The sequence below is a fragment of the Paramisgurnus dabryanus genome, chromosome 3 (assembly GCF_030506205.2).
Source record: "Paramisgurnus dabryanus chromosome 3, PD_genome_1.1, whole genome shotgun sequence".
In the NCBI taxonomy this organism is placed as follows: domain Eukaryota; kingdom Metazoa; phylum Chordata; class Actinopteri; order Cypriniformes; family Cobitidae; genus Paramisgurnus; species Paramisgurnus dabryanus.
Window position 1 is genome coordinate 13,323,653 of NC_133339.1, and position 18,818 is coordinate 13,342,470.

General features: G+C 36.7%; 2 protein-coding genes across 2 annotated transcripts; both read left to right on the top strand.

Moving 5' to 3' along the window:
* The first annotated feature begins 466 nt into the window (after positions 1 to 466).
* Positions 467 to 2,720, top strand: LOC135768959 (uncharacterized). Its single transcript, XM_065278324.1, has one exon. The coding sequence runs from the start codon at positions 971 to 973 to the stop codon at positions 1,964 to 1,966; it is 996 nt and encodes a 331-aa protein (XP_065134396.1). The 5' UTR covers positions 467 to 970; the 3' UTR covers positions 1,967 to 2,720.
* Positions 2,721 to 14,999: 12,279 nt separating this feature from the next.
* On the top strand, positions 15,000 to 17,015 carry LOC135768956 (uncharacterized). Its single transcript, XM_065278320.1, has one exon. The coding sequence runs from the start codon at positions 15,002 to 15,004 to the stop codon at positions 16,343 to 16,345; it is 1,344 nt and encodes a 447-aa protein (XP_065134392.1). The 5' UTR covers positions 15,000 to 15,001; the 3' UTR covers positions 16,346 to 17,015.
* The last annotated feature ends 1,803 nt before the right edge of the window (positions 17,016 to 18,818 follow it).

Sequence of the window (18,818 nt, forward strand, 5' to 3'; positions counted from 1 at the left end):
TAAACCATCCGCCACCTCATCAGGAGCATGCTCAGGCATCGTAGAGAGGTCATACAGGCACGTGGAGGCCACACACACTTCTGAGCCTCATATTGACTTGTTTTAAGGACATAACATAAAAGTTGGGTCAGCCTGGGTTTTCCACTTTACTTTTGAGTGTGACTCCAAATCCAGACCTCTATGGCTTGATACATTTGATTACCATTGATAATTTTGGGGGGATTTTGTTGTCAGCACTTTTAACTATGTAAAGAAAAAAGTAATTAATAAAATTATTTCATTCAATCAGATCTAGGATGTGTTATTTTAGTGTTCCCTTTATTTTTTTGAGCAGTGTATATAATTTTACCCAATCATTCCTTGTTCTACTGTAAATTCAGAAATGCAGATGCTGTCCACCCACCATGCCCTAAGTCTGTATGGGGTTGTGCTTAAGAGTTTAGCGGTCCGTATGAATGGAATTTTATCAATAAAAATGTTAATTGCTTAAAGAATGAAACAAATGAGTTCATTTTAAGTATTATTTTTTCTTGTATATTGAGGATTGTTCTTTATTAAAGAAATGTTATTTTTACTCAATAAATCGATGGAAAATCTGTAGAATACTTGATTACTAAAATGATTGATAGCTGCAGCCCTACTGTGCACCACCTTCCAGCCTACAATGAAATCATTGTAAAATTTGCAACATAAATATTTTCTTAATATTTGTTTTAGTAATGTGGATAAAGCCCCCTAAAAATGGCCTAACAACGCCCATGGTTATTAACACTGTAAATGTTTCAAAAAGAAATGCAAAACCAGTCCTAACTGAAAGAAAACAAGTTGACAAAAAGATAGAATCCAATGTTTGGTGATATTGGAAACACAACAAGTGTTATAGGGTTTTGAACACAGCACAAGAGTTAAACTACAAGAGCAGAAATTGACAATAGAAATGACATAATGTACTTCACATTTAAAATCTCAAATGTGTTTTGTCACTCTGGTTTATCAATATAAACTATTTACTGTCTTCATTTTAGATATGATGGGAATAAACACGGATCATCTACTTGAGCTGAATGAAGTGGATGAGAAACATCAGATTGTAAAAATAAACCATAATGTTTCACAGAAAGAAACTCTGAAGACAGAAGACATAAAGTGTGAAAATAGTTTCAATGAAGATGAACGCCCTGCAGATCACAAGAGGACTCACAGTGAGGAGAAACCCTTCACATGTCAACAGTGTGGAAAGAGTTTTAGAAGAAAAGATAACCTTAACTTACACGTAAGGGTTCACACTGGAGAGAAACCTTTCACATGTCAACAGTGTGGAAAGAGTTTCAGAACAAAAGCTAGCCTTAACACACACGTGAGGATTCACACTGGAGAGAAACCACATGTGTGCCATCAGTGTGGAAGGAGTTTTATAACTACAGGTAAACTTAAGCAACACATGATGACTCACACTGGAGAGAAACCTTTCACATGTCAACAGTGTGAAAAGAGTTTCAGAACAAATGTTTACCTTAAAACACACATGATGATTCACACTGGAGAGAAACCACATGTGTGCCATCAGTGTGGAAAGAGTTTTACAACTGCAGGTGAACTTAAGAAACACATGAGGACTCACACAGGAGAGAAACCTTACACTTGTCATCAATGTGGAAAGAGTTTCTCTTCTGAAAGTACCCTTAAGGTACACACAATGATTCACACTGGAGAGAAACCACACGTGTGCAATCACTGTAGAAAGAGTTTTATAACTGCATGTGAACTTAAGAGACACATGAGGTCTCACACCGGAGAGAAACCTTACACTTGTCAACAGTGTGGAAAGAGTTTCTCTGTTGAAAGTAACCTTAAGGTACACAAAAGAACTCACACTGAAGAGAAACCGTTCACATGCCATGAGTGTGAAAAGAGTTTCAAAACAAAATCTACCCTTAACTCACACATGAGAATCCACACTCGATAGAAACCATTCATGTGTCAACAGTGTGGATATGGCAACAAAGTTTAGAAATCAGCTGAGGTCTAATAATAAAACTGTCTGGAGGATCCTTACTAAAAGTCTACATGCGCACGAAAGGCCAAGATGTCTGTACTTGTGTTCTTGTGGACTTGTGAAATGTCATCAGTCGTGGCCCAAGTACTGTTCCAATCTCAAGTTTGCATCATGCCAAGTTCAAATAACATGCCCAGATGTGTTTTTGATCCGCTCATTTGATCGAGGATGCATCAGGAGGTGACTTGTGTGGACTTGTATCAGCCAAGTTTTCCTGAACTTCAAATCTGTGGTCAGTTAGTAAAGATAGGACCTAATATTAAAATTTCCTCTGACAATTTTGGATATTTGAGTTCAAGTTGATCAGCGGGCAGTCAGTGTCATGTACACCGCCGAGGGCAGATTCATCTCTGCAAATCCTTCTGAAATGTGCCGCTGGCTCTGCCCTTCAGTGTCTGATGGTCAAACATGAAATATTCTCTTTGGATATATATCTATCATTTTTCTGTCTCTCTATTATTCATATGAAGTCTGTTATTTGTTATTATAGTTTTAGCTGATGTTAATGTTAAGTTTCATAACTTAAATCACATATATTTTCTATATAATCTTAACACTGAATCACTGCCTTTGTACTTTAACTAGATTTTTTTCTTGTGTTTACTTCATGTTGTACAAACATTTTGTACTTTTATAATAAACGCGTGTGGTCAGGTTGCGGTGAGATTTTGGCATTTTATTGTGGTCTTGTGTATTGCGGCAAATAGTATGCCATACAGAACCGTTTGCCATTGAACATGCATTAACAACGACAGTGGGGCTTCTGGCCTTAGTCAAACGGGTTGGCGTGTATATGGTCATGTTGTGGTGAGATTGTGGCATTAGAGATTGAGGTTAGGTCAAGGGTTTATGCACCGAGTTACGAGAAAGGAGCGACTTCAGGAGATGTAAGGGCTAAGGAGTAGTGTGGCAGAGGGTCACTCAATTGACCATCCCACAGAGTCTCATGGGTGCCTCAAGTATGCATTAAGGGATATCAACATCAAGTCCTATACAACAGATCTATGACCAGCACCTATATACAGATGGCTCTAAAGATCCTGCCTCTACAAGAACTGTTTCTGCAGTGAATATCCCTACATTTCAATGTAATATCAGCAAAGGAATAACTGATAATGCTACCCAGTCTCATGAAGATGCGTACAAATAGCACGAATTGTGAAAATCGTGCAATACATATGCCAAATTAGAATTTGGCATGCATATGATACGCCAGTCCTTCCCATTCACTTAAACGGCACATCTTTTTTGTCGTTATCTTTATTGGTTTCTCAATTTTTCTGTTTTTTAAACCATTTTCGCTTGGGTTTAGGGTTAGATTTCAGATTTGATTAAGGAGGTTATTTAATATACAGATTTCTCCATGTTTTTGTCTATATGTAAGCCATGGTCCCTTAGAGCTGGGATTAGAATTGGGATTTGGATTAGGATGTCATTTTTATATAACAATAAGTTGTTCTAACCCTAAACCCAAGCAAAAATGGTTTAAAAAATGGTTAAAGAGAAACCAATACATAAAATGACCAAAAAAGATGCGTAATTTAAGTCAATGGGAAGTACTGGCATATCATATGGATGCAAAATTGGAATTTGATGTATGTATTTCCCGATTTTCACACTTTGTGCTATTTATATGCAAAAGGTTAGCAGTTATCTGTTCATATGCAGCAAATGCAGCACTTCAAGCCTTGTAAGTGGACTAAAATCAGATGTTGACATATAAGTGGCTCTTAGTAAAAAAGAGGTCATTTGTAATAAATGGCAAGAAGCATGGCCCTGCTTAAAAAACTAATAGACACCATCACAGAAATTCTATTGGTTTTATTGGGAATTTTATTGGTTCTAATGGAATGTGGCCCAAAACACACTACAGTGTAGTGATTTTAATGGTAAAAGCTAATGGTTCCTATTGGTATGTTAATGGAAACCATTAGAATTTTCTGTAATGGTTTTATCGTTTTTTTTTTTTCAGCAGGGGGAATATTGATAGCAAAAGCATGAACACCTTAATAGCATTTATCTACTTGTTGGAAAAGGAAGAAGTACATTTAAGAACAAAAAAGAAGATATTATAATTTCACGTCTTCGAATCAGACATTCTGGACTAAATAATTCCCTTTTTAAAATAGGAAAGCATGCAACTGGTAAATGCAGACATTGTAATCAAACAGAGACAATAGAGCATATTTTATGTCAACACAGTATGAACATTAAAAAAATATCACTTATTCAGGAAATGAAAAAAAAGGGCTTTTTGGAATGTAATTTATAGCAACAGAAGAAGTATAGAGCCATTATAAAAGCTCCACACTCCAGTACAGTAGGTGGCGGTCGTGAACCATAAGTTTGTTTACCAACCGCCATAAAACTCCAGAAGAAGAAGATTCGAATCAAAAGATTCGTAAAGATTTGAAGCCTCGGGAATCAGTGTTTAAAGCGATCATCACTAGAGCCTGGTGTCTTCACGTGTAAATGCTTCGGTGATAACTGAAATAATTGATCCGTATGCGATTTTAATTTTATTGGTTTGTCAACAGAAGACAGGATTTCTTAATACGTTAACCGTTAGCAGTGAGATGAAGTTGAAAATCTGACCCGGACTCACTGTTGTCTCTGGAGCAGGGATCCATTGTCCGGACAGCGTCATAAACATCTCCTGACTCATACAGTTGTGTACTTTGAGGTAATGTCCAGCACCATTAATACCAATATTATTAAATGTTTTTACCCATGTATTATGAACCAGTGTACTGTGGAGATCGAGGACTAAAAACAGAAGATGTGCGCTATTCAGACAACTTTAAAATTACCTGAGGACTGCATCTGTATTTATCACTTCTTATTTTAGTTCTTATTTACATTTATATTTAGTAACGGTAGGGGAGTGAAGAATAAAGGCGTTGTTAATTATATAGGGTTAAAATACCTGTGTGGGTCCTGATTCATTTTCAATGCAGGAAAACCCTGCTGAAATAATCAGGTGATGTCTGCATCATTTCACTTTGACATGCGATTAATAACTTTTATTCAAAACCTTGATCGCTCGATTTAAATAAAATGAAAGTGTTTATTTAAATTATTAAAAAAATGGAAAATCGCCTATGTCTACACCAAACATAGATTCAGATTCTGTGATTAATGCTTGAGAAAACATTCTGAAGTAAAACATTAAAAAGTCTGAAACAGATGGTGAATGTTTTACTGACATTAAATGTTTTAATGTTTCTTCTTTCATTTCTAGTTCACACCCATAGAGTGAAAGTGATTGAGACCTTCAGTGAAGCTCCTCCTACAACAATCCACCAATAAATGCTGGAGTCAAACACACAGAGAAATCACTCCATGTGTGACAACTGAAATCTTCATGACATAATGTTGATGCTGGTGAAAGAGGAGCTTGAGAAGATGACAGATCCACAACCATGCAGAATAAAGGATGAAGATACTGAGGAACAAATAGGTTGGTGTCTATTTTTCAATCTTTTTTATTGATGGTTGAGGAATAATCATAAAAACATTGAGAAACATGAGGGGAAAATAAACTAAAATCCATGAGATGATAACTTTCTGCATCTATAATAGATTCAGTAGAATTAGATTGAAACATCAGGTAAAGAGTTTTATCCAAAGCAACCTTCAGTGAATTGAATGACTGTGATCTCCATGCAATGCTCTACTACAGTTAAACCTCATGTTGTGTTCACGTCATTATGGAGAAAATTTTCTTTTACCCAAAAATTGTAGTTTAAGGGACTTTTGTAGAGGCACTAGAGAGCACGATTTGTTTGACTGCTAGGGGTGTGACGAGACACTTAATCCACGAGATTGGGTTCACGAGAACGAGTCGATATTTTTACACTTTTTAAGAAACCCTCAATGATAAAATAAATGAATAAGAAACTGAAATCATGTTATTTTTAAATGTTTAAACTAATCAAGGACTGGCCCTAACAATGATTTTTCTAACTTATAATGAAGTAATTTGTTATTTTGGGATAGTAAAAATAGAGCCAAGTTAGCAGTAGCCTTTAAAATTACATAATAACGAAGATGCAATAATAATTGGTTCAAATAAAGTATTAAAACCAAGTTACATTAAACAACATTACATTAACAAACACATTACATTTGTGGACTATAAATAAAAGGCATTATGTTATAACAAATGCCTGCAGGGGGCGATAGTGGACTCGTCTCGCGGATGCTATCTTCACTTTCACTTTAGACGGAGAGAAACGCTTATTTTTAGCCAATTAATGTTTAAATCCATTTGAATATTTAATATACGTCCATTTCTTTACAATAGAAATGATACAGCTACTGTCATTTTTAAGCAAGAACATGCAAACATCAAATCATGTAAACTCTGTGATGGTTTAATCTGCTGAGAAACATCTGACACTGATCAACAGACAAACACAACGCGTCTCAGACTTCAGACGAGTTCCCAAACGAACATTATTGGAAACCCAAACAAAAAAGCAAATGCAGTAAAAGACAGAATATAATGCATGCACTGTAAGGGGCTAATCACACCAACCGTGCTTTAAACGCTTGAAAAATATTTAATCATTTATCCACCTTCATGTCTTTACAAATCTGTATTACATAGTTTAATCTGCAGAACAAAAAAAATATATTTAAAAAAAAATTGACAACCAACAACTCGCAGGGGTCAAAATAAGTAAAAGCCATAGGCGGTGTTTCTCGTTTGTGCTTGGGGGCACCTACCGGTAGACAAGAGAATTGCAATACTGTAAGATTAGTAAAAGAGGGGGGCTTCCTGGTTTTAAAATACTGTTTAAATAAATTAGAAATATTTTATCCACGTGTTTCTCAGTCTGCCCGCTAAAATAATAAGATGAACAAAGTGAGAAAACTAGAATTCTGATATTTCTATTCCGGGGGGCAGAGTGGTGGCATCTCAAGAGTAACCGTGGCATCTCGAAATGCCCGCACCTACAAACGACTGTCAGCCAGCGTGCGCGCCCATTCATGACAACACACACACACCTCGCGTGAATTAAATGAACGGCCGCTAATGCCATAGTGCCAAGAGTGGTGGCACCTAGTTCCAGAGGCATCTCGAAATGCCCGACTGACAACCAGCATGCAAACATTGGTACAAATATACGACGCTGAAGTGCCACCCCTAAATGACACACAAACTGTCAGCTGCCTCAAAAAGTGACGGTGCCACCACTAGCTGCCTCAAAATGAGTCAGATGCCGGAAGTGCCACGATTAGCTGCCTTAAGATGCCAGAGGTGCCACAAACAAGATAAGTCAGATGCCTCAAGTGTCACTACTAGATGCCTCAAAATGAGCCTGATGCCGGAAGTGCCACTACTAGCTGCCACTGCCGCGATTTGAGCTTGCTGTCTCTCTGTGAACAGTTGCATAGCTGGAATTTTGATTCATGCTGTATCAAAAAGCATGAATGATTCTCCATAATTACTGATTACTTGACTGAGACTTCAACAGGTAGGCCTACTATAACCCTTAAAGGCAGAGTGCACAATGTTTGAAAAACGTTTTGGAAAAGGGAGTCGGATCGACTAACAAAAAACACTTATAACCAATCACCTTGCTGGGGCTGCGTATGTGTGGGGTGGGTCTATCAAAGGAAGGTCCAGATTCATGTTGCGATGATTTATGAAGGTTTTGTAAGGTCCCTTTCAGGGTCCGCCCACAGGTCCAACGACGGTAGCCAGTGGCGCGGCAGAAGGATTCTTACGCGTTACTGTCTTTCCTTTACACATCATTACAGAATTGGTTATAGACATTTGTTTACAAACAAATATGAACTAATATACATTACCTCGTTATTTCATCTGACTCCATAATGAAACAGTTTAAGAATTTATTTGTGATTATTAAATTTAGATAAACATTCAGTCATTCCATTTGGTCAATAGTAATATTGGACTCATTCATTCGATTACAGATGTCGTATCAGTCAACACCGGCCGTTGTGCAGATTCTGAAACATAACACTTGACCACACTAGAGGTCAGGCAACTTTGGCCACTGTAATCATCTATATACAACTTAATACAAACCCATCCAATGATCTGAGGTCCAAGTTAGCACCGTCTAACCTGGTATAGCGAATTATATGCCATACAACAACTTAATCAAAATAAGGCCTATCATCAGAGGTCCAGGCTTATCTATTTACAGCCTGGCTATAGTGATGTAATTGCTGGACATCTTAGTTAGTGGTATAGACAATTAGCATGACTTTATACCCCGGTCATAGGTTTATGGTGACAAAAGATATCGTAATACTTTATAGTAATTTAGAACAGTCAATAATACGTAGCAAATTAGAATGAATACAAATGTAACAATTTATTTACCAGCAGTGTTGGGGTAGTTACTCAAAAAATGTAATTAGTTACTAGTTTACTAGTTACTTCTTAAAATTGTAATGAGATTACTTTACTAGTTACTGCATTTGAAAAGTAACTTCACTACTTATTACTTTACTTTCCTTTTTCTTAATTTACCACATAGATACATGGACATGTTTATGCGGGGTCGGCTGATGATGAGTGACTAATTTAAATGACCTGCCAGGGCTCTAGACTAACTTTTTGCACTGGTTGCACTGGTGCGCCTAACATTTTTTCTTAGGTGCACCAGCACAAAAGTTAGGTGCACCCTAATTTTTGACCCCATCGGATTTATAGTTCGCCCAAAAATTAAAATTCTGTATAATTTATTTGTAAATCAGGTTTGTAACTCTCATGTTGTTACAAACCTGTATAAATGTCTTTGTTCTGGTGAACATGAATGAAAATATTTTGAGGAATGTTTGTAACCAAACCATTCATGAGCCCCATTCACTTCCATAGTATTATTTTTTCCTACTATAGAAGTGAATGGGGCTCATGCTTAGTTTGGTTATTAACATTTCTCAAAATATGTTGCTTCGTGTTTATCAGAACAAAGATATTTATACAGGTTTGTAACAAAATGAGGGAGAGTTAATGATGACAGAATTTTTTATTTTTATTTTCATACAGAATATAAACATGTAGGCTATTTTATAATTTTCATGTTGTCATTCCATTTTCCTTATAGGAGTCATGCACAGTCCTGTTTGATAACCCGCATCCGCGCGATTAAAATAACAGTTGACCCGTTATCCGACATCAGCATCAATTTATTTCATACCCGTTTTACATAAAGACTGCGACCGGCCGCACCGCAAATCGTGATGTAAGTAGAAACCTTTAAAGATCTTCATGCAGAACATTGACAGAAATAAGCACAGGACCATGCTTGTTCAAATATATTATCATTTAATGTGAAACTTTGTGAGGGTCGGCTGATTGACAGCTGAGCGGTCAGCAGTGTTTGAACACTCATAAGCGCTGCGCTTATATTTATTATTACCTTATAAATTGATGATATGATTGCAGTGATTCCAAAGGGATGTCCAAAAAAACTCAAGTAGAATGTTAAATGTTTAAAGTTTAATGTCTCTTTCTCGCTGCCCTGTGTAAACCCACGCGGGTGATGGCATAAAACGCGTGAGGAGCTTGCATTTTGCATTACCTTAAATTACCTTAAATTATGGTCATACAAATAAAAGTAAAACAACATTCAAAACTGTAATGTGTAAATTTATTTATGTAAAGTTACACTCGCAATAATAACAAAAAATTGTGCTTTTTTAAATAGGTAAAAAGTGTTTTGTGCTGCATCGGTTTGGGAGCACGTCACACAAAAAATAAACTCATATAGGCTATAGGCTACTTTTGAATTCGTTTTGTTAATTTGCTAATTATTTAAGGGAAACACATTTCATATAGGCTTATTTATTTTATTATTTTTTCACCAAAGAAAGACGTAATCATCACGTTCTATTCATTTAAATGCTTTTTGCGCATAAACTAAACCCTTGGGGGAATTATTTATAAATGAATCAACAACGCAAATCAAGGAATTAACTTATTTCTCTATTTAAGACAGTCTGGCAGGGCGGTAACAGCGATACATCAAACACCGAAAAGTTTATAGGATTAGATTTGGAAGTAAGATTATGAAGAAAACAGCGGTCCTGACTCCTGGCTTTTTTCTATAAATTGAGCGCACGCGACATTGCTGTTCGGGTTACGTTCAAATAATTTCTTTAAAAGAATTATGCTCTGGCTCTGACTCGATTGAGGTTCATTACCTAATTCCGTCTTCGGGTTCGGACCTCTCGATCCCTGACCGGTAAGTTAAGCAGGATCTTTCGCCACAAGTGTATTGCCATGCTGGGCTTACAAATGCTCAGACAGGTTGCTCATCGCGTTGTCAGCAGTTGAAAGACACTTGTCGTGTGGGCATAGTGTGCATTTCACACGAATATTTTTGTCCTTTCGAGCAATACGCTGAAAGTAATGTGAATATCGCCCCAGTGGCTGAAACCCTCCGTCTTCATTTCCCGCTCCCCTTTGCACCAGCAGCTCCGTCAAATCAATCTCTATGGCAACGGCACACGTACAGGGACACGCATGCACGCACCACTTAAATAGACAGAACTTTACACCCAGGCAAACACTGCTTGGGTAACGCAGGAAAGCGCGTTCCTATAGTCTAGTAAAGTAGTGTAGTTACCAATATTATTAGTGTAATGCGTTACTTTACTTCGTTACCAAAAAAAGTAATGTAGTTACTGTAATCCATTACTTTGTAACTCGTTACCCCCAACACTGTTTACCAGGTAAACAACATAATAATTCAAAAGTCAATTCAATCAATAATTCAATAATCAACTCAATCAATATAGCATATAAATCAATCATGAGAAATATGAAACAATTCAAAACCTACTCCAACAAAATAATACATTGATCAATCACATAAAAACATTCAATAATATGAAAGCAAATATTCAATTCAAGTAATATAATACATTGACCAACCATACAAAATAACCTTAATGGTACGAGATGACAAGGTTTAAAAATGTTACCTGGCGATGCAATCTACACACAGCGATCGTGCGGGATATCTGTATACAGATTCCCTGAAATGTTTGTCAGCTCTCCTTAAATACCCAGGTAGAATACACATTATGTATACATTATTTACCAATGGAAGTTTGCAGTGATTGGTTCTTACAGACCTGTGGGAGGCACCTCGTCTTGGATACATTTGTAGTGGGGTGAAAGCCCCTTGCATAGAGTTAAGTTTTCTTAACTCTATTAAACCTTTTTTACCATTTGTTTTATTGATGTGGGAATGAGACCTGTGTACCAGTCGCGATAAAACCTTTGTAATGAAATGAAACATGAAAAATTTCCACTGTTATTTGCATGTGATATGACCTTTCTTACCTCTTTCCCCGCCATTGACGAGATATCTCGTCAATTAAGAGAAAACGCTTCCCCGCCAATGACGAGATTTTCCGTCTTTCCGCAATACCGCTATTATCCACCAGGTGGTTCCGCAACTTTTTAAACCCGGAAGTATTGCCCTATGGCAAGCGGCTGCATGTCCGTGTCTGTTTTAAAGATCGCTCTGAATGGGATCTCTATGAAAAGTCCGTCACAAAAATGGAATTATCTCTGCTTTTTGCTCAAAATGTGGTGTTTTTGCTGAAACCTACCCATATTCAAAAGCTGATTGCAAAAGAACCACTGAAGGTAGGATGAAACAGTTTTTTTTTTTTTGAAAGCAGAGGGTCTGTTCTTTCATTTGGTATATTGTATGTTTATATATTTAAAGAAGAACATTTTCTGGAAGGCATTAAACTTTGGTGAAAATCATGAAAAACGCTGGCGCTGGCTGGCAACTTTTTTTAAAAACGCTGGCGGTGAAAGAGTTACACATAATCATCTGGTGTGCTGTATAATGTGTATAATGTATAATGTGTGCTGTAAAACTGAACCAATCAGATTCAAACAGAATAAAGGCCAAACTGCAAAAGCAGTCAACTTTAGTGGTTTAAATGATTAAATTGCAAAATATCATCAATCCATATGCAGCCTGACGTTGGAAAGCCACTTTGACCGTTGACTGTATGGCTTCAGCTGAAAATGAGCCAGCAGCAGCACTGCTAGATGATTGGATACTCTGTAAAAGAGAGAAGAAAAATATTACTTCATGCCTTAAAGATGCATTTTAGACAATTATAGAGAATAAAAAGAAAGCTTACTGATAGTTTGTCTTGTTTGTTTGTTTGTTTGTGATGATTGAATATGATACATAAATATATGTGTTCCTTTCTTTTCATTTTAGTAAAAGAACACATACAGCTAAATATGTCCATTTGTATCCACTGTACTGTGTATTCAACATACATAGTCAAATAAATTACGTAACATATTGAAATGGTCATAATTACTGACAGTCAGTGACACATCCCTTAACTCAATTCACATAACGCTTTTAACAGTCAATGAAAATATACATAATGTACACAATTAAAATATATATAAAACACAATTTAGAAGATTAAAATACTTTTTTAGTAAAAAGATAGCTTACCAGTGTAAAGATACTGGAATTTGGGTTATATGAACTTGCGTGACCTGGCAAGAACTCTAGCAGCTGCGTTTTGCACTAATATTAATTGTAGTCTATTTATTAAGCAATTAACTTAAAGTTACCTCTCAGGCTCAGTGTTAGCTATAATTAATAATATATGTTTTACCAGATAGCAAGCGGTAGGATAGCTAATATAACTTTAGCATAATAGACGTAATAATATTAGACAAACGTAACGGTAGCTAGCGGACCTTAGCATTGCTAAGCTTAACTTAACTGTTATTATTTAGACACAAGATATGAAATATGATGCCATGTATCTTACCTTTATCTCAGTCAACTGTGGATGATTGTCTCGAAGATGCATAAAGTTAGTGTTCCCGTATTTTGCTGACCCTTTCCGTCCACATATTCTACACAAAGGGAAATTGTCTATCACCAGCACTCCCTCTTTGTTTTTTCACGAAGCCAGAACACTTCCAAACTTTAATTTCTTAAAATGTGTAAAAATAATCAGCAGTAGCACTCATCCTTCTGCCATCCTTCTCTATGAGATTCTGGTAACATTTGCACCTGCGTATGAGTGACACAGCATCCGTGCAGTGTAATTTGAACCGGTCAAAGGAAAAAAATAATGTACATCTTTTCGTGGTAATTTGAAGACCCTGTAATAACACTACCGTGCAGTTTTACTACCGTGGTTTACCGTATTACCGAACACCGGCACAAGCCTAGTTTAGGTGATTTTAAATGTCAACACTGGCTTTCAAACTTTGTGCACTCCACCTTTAAGAAAATAAACCATGTTTTTTATGGTAAAAGTGTAGTAACCATGTTTTTTTTGTGTGTGTATTGATTACTATTAGCTAAATGGTTTCACTGCAGGAAACATTGTGAGTATCATAATGTATCATTCTGTGACTCCCTAGGGCTTGAGAAAAAACTCCTAGGAAAAAAATCTGCTATGTGGAAAAAGTCCTAGGAAGACATTGATAGAGAGCCAGACATAGATGATTCATAGATGACATAATATTCAGTCGAGCTCAAAATTATTCATACCCTTTGTAAATATGACCAAAGAAGGCTGTGAAAATAAATCTGCATGGTTAATACTTTTGATCTTAAATATAAAAAATCTACAAAAATCCAACCTTTCATTTGAGAATAATAATTTTAAAATGGGGGAAAATCTTATTATTAGTGAAATATTTTTCTCTAATACACACTGCTCACAATTAATCATACCCTTTCATTCGATACTTTTTGCAACCTCCTTTTCCCAAGAGATCAGCTCTGAATCTTCACCTATAATGCCTGATGAGTTTGGCGAACACCTGATCAGAGATCATTCCTTCATTTAGAATCTCTCCAGATCCTTCAGATTACAGCTCCATGTTGGTGCTTCTTCTCTTCAGTTCATCCCACTCATTTTCTTTAGGGTTCAGGTCAGGGGACTGGGATTGTTATGGCAGAAGCTTCATTTTGTGCTCAGTGACTCATTTTTGTGTTAGTTTTGATGTTTGTTTTGGATCATTGCCCTAAAAGAAGGTCAAACCATGGCCCATTATATGATTTCTAACAGGGACAGTCAGGTTTAGATTTTTTATATGTTGGTATTTCATAGAATCCATTTTGCCATGTATCTGATCAAGATGTCCAGGACCTCCAGCAGAAGAATAGGCCAACAACATTAAAGATACAGCAGTATATTTCATTTTACACATGGGGTACATTTTACTCCTGTGTGCACCAAACTAATGTTGAGTGTTTGCTGCTATAAAGCTATTTTTTGTTTCATCTGACCATAAAACCCATCCTGTTTGAAGTTCAAGTAGTGTTAGTTACTTTTCAAATGTAGTACACAAGTATATGATGTTGACTGCAAACTACAGCTTACAGATAGTTTGTCACACGTAGATTAATATGAAGGTAATAACGTTTTTAACCCTTATTGCAGGAGTCACAAGTGTTTTGTTTTAGACATATAGTAAAGGTGATGGTTCAATTAAAGGAATGTTAAAAGAAAAGCTGTGAATTAACAAGCTATTAATAAACCTACTGTATGTTGTAGGTATGAAAGATATAAATTAGGAGATTAGCTATCATTTTGACAAATGGCTTAAAACAGTACACTGTATATTCACATATAACCATATACCTGCTGTAGCCCACCTTTCTCCTGTATTTTATAGTGACAGTCGGCAACCTTGAATGTATGAGGGTGCAACCACTGTACCCCTTTTCACCTTTTTTACCCATGCCCGGATATTGGAAACACCATAAGTGTTGTAGGGTTTTAAACACAGCACAAGAGTTAAACTACAAGAACAGAAATTGACGATAGAAATGACATAATGTACTTCACATTAAAAATAACATGAATACATGACAATCTCAAATGTGTTTTGTCACTCTGATTTATCAATATGAACTATTTACTGTCTTCATTTTAGATATGATGGAAGTGAAAGAGGAGAGTCAAGCTGAAGTGGATGAGAAACATCAGATTGTAAAAATAAACCATAATGTTTCACAGAAAGAAACTCTGAAGACAGAAGACATAAAGTGTGAAAATAGTTTCAGTGAAGATGAACGCCCTGAAGATCACAAGAGGACTCACAGTGAAGAGAAACCTTTAACATGTCAACAGTGTGGAAAGAGTTTCAGAAGAAAAGATAACCTTAAAGAACACATGAGGATTCACACTGGAGAAAAAACACACGCGTGCCATCAGTGTGGAAAGAGTTTCACTTTTCAATCGAACCTTAGCCGGCACAAGAAAGCTCATAGTGGGGAAAAGCCACACGCGTGCCAGCATTGTGAAAAGAGTTTCTCAGATAGAAGTCAACTTAAGAGACACATGATGTCTCACACTGAAGAGAAACCATTCACATGTCATCTGTGTGAAAAGAGTTTCAGAACAAATCCTAACCTTAAAGCACACATGAGGATTCACACTGGAGAGAAACCACATGTGTGCCATCAGTGTGAAAAGAGTTTTATAACTGCAGGTGAACTTAAGCAACACATGTGGACTCACACTGGAGAGAAACCTTTCACATGTCAACAGTGTGGAAACAGTTTCACAACAAAAGAAAGCCTTAAAATACATATGAGGATTCACACCGGACAGAAACCATTTACGTGCCATCAGTGTGGAAAGAGTTTCAGAAGAAAAGCTCACCTTAACATACATGTGAGGATTCACACTGGAGAGAAACCATTCAAGTGCCACCAGTGTGGAAAGAGTTTCTCCTTTCAAACAAGCCTTATCCGGCACATGATAGCTCACAGTGGGGAAAAGCCACACGCGTGCCATCACTGTGACAAGAGTTTCCCATTGTCAAGTGAACTTAAGATACACATGATGATTCACACTGGAGAGAAACCACATGTGTGCCAACACTGTGAAAAGAGTTTTGCAACTGCAAGTTTCCTTAACAGACATTTGAAAGTTCACACTGGAGAGAAACCTTACACTTGTCATCAATGTGGAAAGAGTTTCTCTATTGAAAGTAATCTTAAGGTACACACAAGGATTCACACTGGAGAGAGACCTTTCACATGCCATGAGTGTAAAAAGAGTTTTATAACTGCATGTGAACTTAAGAAACACATGAGGTCTCACACTGGAGAGAAACCTTACACTTGTCAACAGTGTGGAAAGAGTTTCTCTATTGAAAGTAACCTTAAGATTCATACAAGAACTCACACTGGAGAGAGACCTTACACATGCCATGAGTGTGGAAAGAGTTTCAAAACAAAATCTGGCCTTAACACACACATGAGAGTTCACACTTGATAGAAACCATTCATGTGTCAACAGTGTGGATATGCCAACAACGTTTCGAAATCAGCTGAGGTCTTATTAATAAAACTATGCGTAGGATCCTTACTAAAAGTCTACATGCACACAAAAGCCCAAGATGTCTGGACTTGTGTTCTTGTGGACTTCATCAGTCTGGGCCCAAGTACTGTTCCAATTCCAAGTTTGCATGAAGCCAAATACACTTAACAACCCCGGATGTGTTCTTGATTTGCTCATTTTATCGAGGATACATCAGGAGGTGACTTGTGTGGACTTATGACAGCCAAGTTTTCCAGAACTTCAAATCAGTGGTCAGTAAGTAAAGATAGGACCTATATTTAAATTCCCTCTGACAATTTTGGATATGTGAGTTCAAGTTGATCAGTGGGCATGGTGTCGTGTACACCGCCGAGGGCAGATTCATCTCTGCAAGTCCTTCTGTAATTTGCCGCTGGCTCAGTGCATCTGCTCTGCCCTTCAGTGTCTGATGGTCAAACATTAAATATTCCCCTTGGATATATATCTGCCATTTTTCTGTCTCTTTATTATTCATATGAAGTCTGTTATTTGTTATTATTTATTTAACTGATGTTAAAGTTAAGTTTCATAACTTAAATCACATATATTTTCTATAGAATCTTAACACTGAATCACTGCCTTTGTACTTTAACCTTTTTTACTTGTGTTTACTTCATGTTGTACAAACATTTTGTACTTTTATAATAAACGCGTTTGGTCGCGTTGCGGTGATATTTTGGCATTTTATTGCGGTCTTGTGTATTGCGGCAAATAGTATGCCGTTTGCCACTGAACCTGCATTAATGACGACTTGATTAAGGCTTCTGGCCTTAGTCAAACGGATTGGCGTGTATATGGTCGGGTTGTGGTGAGATTGTGGCATTAGAGATTAAGGTTAGGTCAAGGGTTTATGCACCGAGTTACGAGAAAGGAGCAACTTCAGGAGATGTAAGGGCTAAGGAGTAGTGTGGCCGAGGGTGCCATCACTCAATTGACCATCCCACAGAGTCTCATGATTGCCTCAAATATGCATTAAGGGATATCAACATCAAGTCCTATACAACAAAACTATGACCAGCACCTGTATAAAGATGGGCCATTTAAGTCAATGGGAAGGACTGGTGTATCGTATGGACGCCAAATTGGAATTTGATGTATGTATTGTCAGTTTTTCACACTTTGTGCTATTTATATGCAAAAGGTTAGCAGTTATCTGTTCTGATTCATATGTAGCACTTTCAAGCCTTGTAAGTGGACTAAAATCAGATGTTGACATATAAGCGGCTCTTAGTAAAAAAAGAGGTCATTTGTAATAAATGGCAAGAAGCATGGCCCTGCTTAAAAAACTAATAGACACCATCACAGAAATTCTATTGGTTTTATTGATAATTTTATTGGTTCTAATGGAATATGGCCCAAAACACAATACAGTGTAGTGGTTTTAATGGTAAAAGCTAATGGTTCCTATTGGTATTTTAATGGAAACCATTAGAATTTTCTGTAATGGTTTTATCGGTTTTTTTAGCAGGGAGAATATTGATAGCAAGAGCAGACTTAATATCATTTATCTACTTGTTGGAAAAGGAAAAAGTGCATTTAAGAACAGAAAAAACAATATATTACAATTTCACGTCTTCGAATCAAACATTCTGGACAAAATAATTTAAAATAAGAAAGCATGGAACTGGTAAATGCAGACATTGTATCCAAACAGAGACAATAGAGCATATTTTATGTCAACAGTATGAAAATTAAAAAATATCACTTATTCAGGAAATGAAACAAAATGGGCTTAAAAACTTTTTGGAATGTAATTTAGAGCAACAGAAGAAGTATAGAGCCATTATAAAAGCTCTACACTCCAGTTCAGTAGATGGCGGTAGTGCACCAAAAGTTTGTTTACCAACTGCCATAAAATTCCAGAAGAAGAAGATTCGAATCAAAAGATTCGTAAAGATTTGAAACCTCGGGAATCAGTGTTTAAAGCGATCGTCACTAGAGCCCGATGTCTCACGTGTAAATGCTTCGGTGAGCACTGAAATAATTAATCCGTCTTCGATTATTTTATTGGTTTGTCAACAGAAGACAGGATTTCTTAATACGTTAACCGTTAGCAGTGAGATGAAGTTGAAAATCTGACCCGGACTCACTGTTGTCTCTGGAGCAGGGATCCATTGTCCGGACAGTTGTGTACTTTGAGGTAATGTCCAGCACGTTTAATAACAATATTATTAACTGTTTTTATCCATGTATTATGAACCAGTGTACTGTGGAGATCGAGGACTAAAAACAGAAGATGTGCGTTATTCAGACAACTTTAAAATTACCTGAGGACTGCATCTGTATTTATCACTTCTTATTTTAGTTCTTATTTAGCTTTATATTTAGTAGTGGAGATCGGGGTAAAAATTAAGGGGTTTTAACTTTGGCTCTATCATTCAAAATTTTT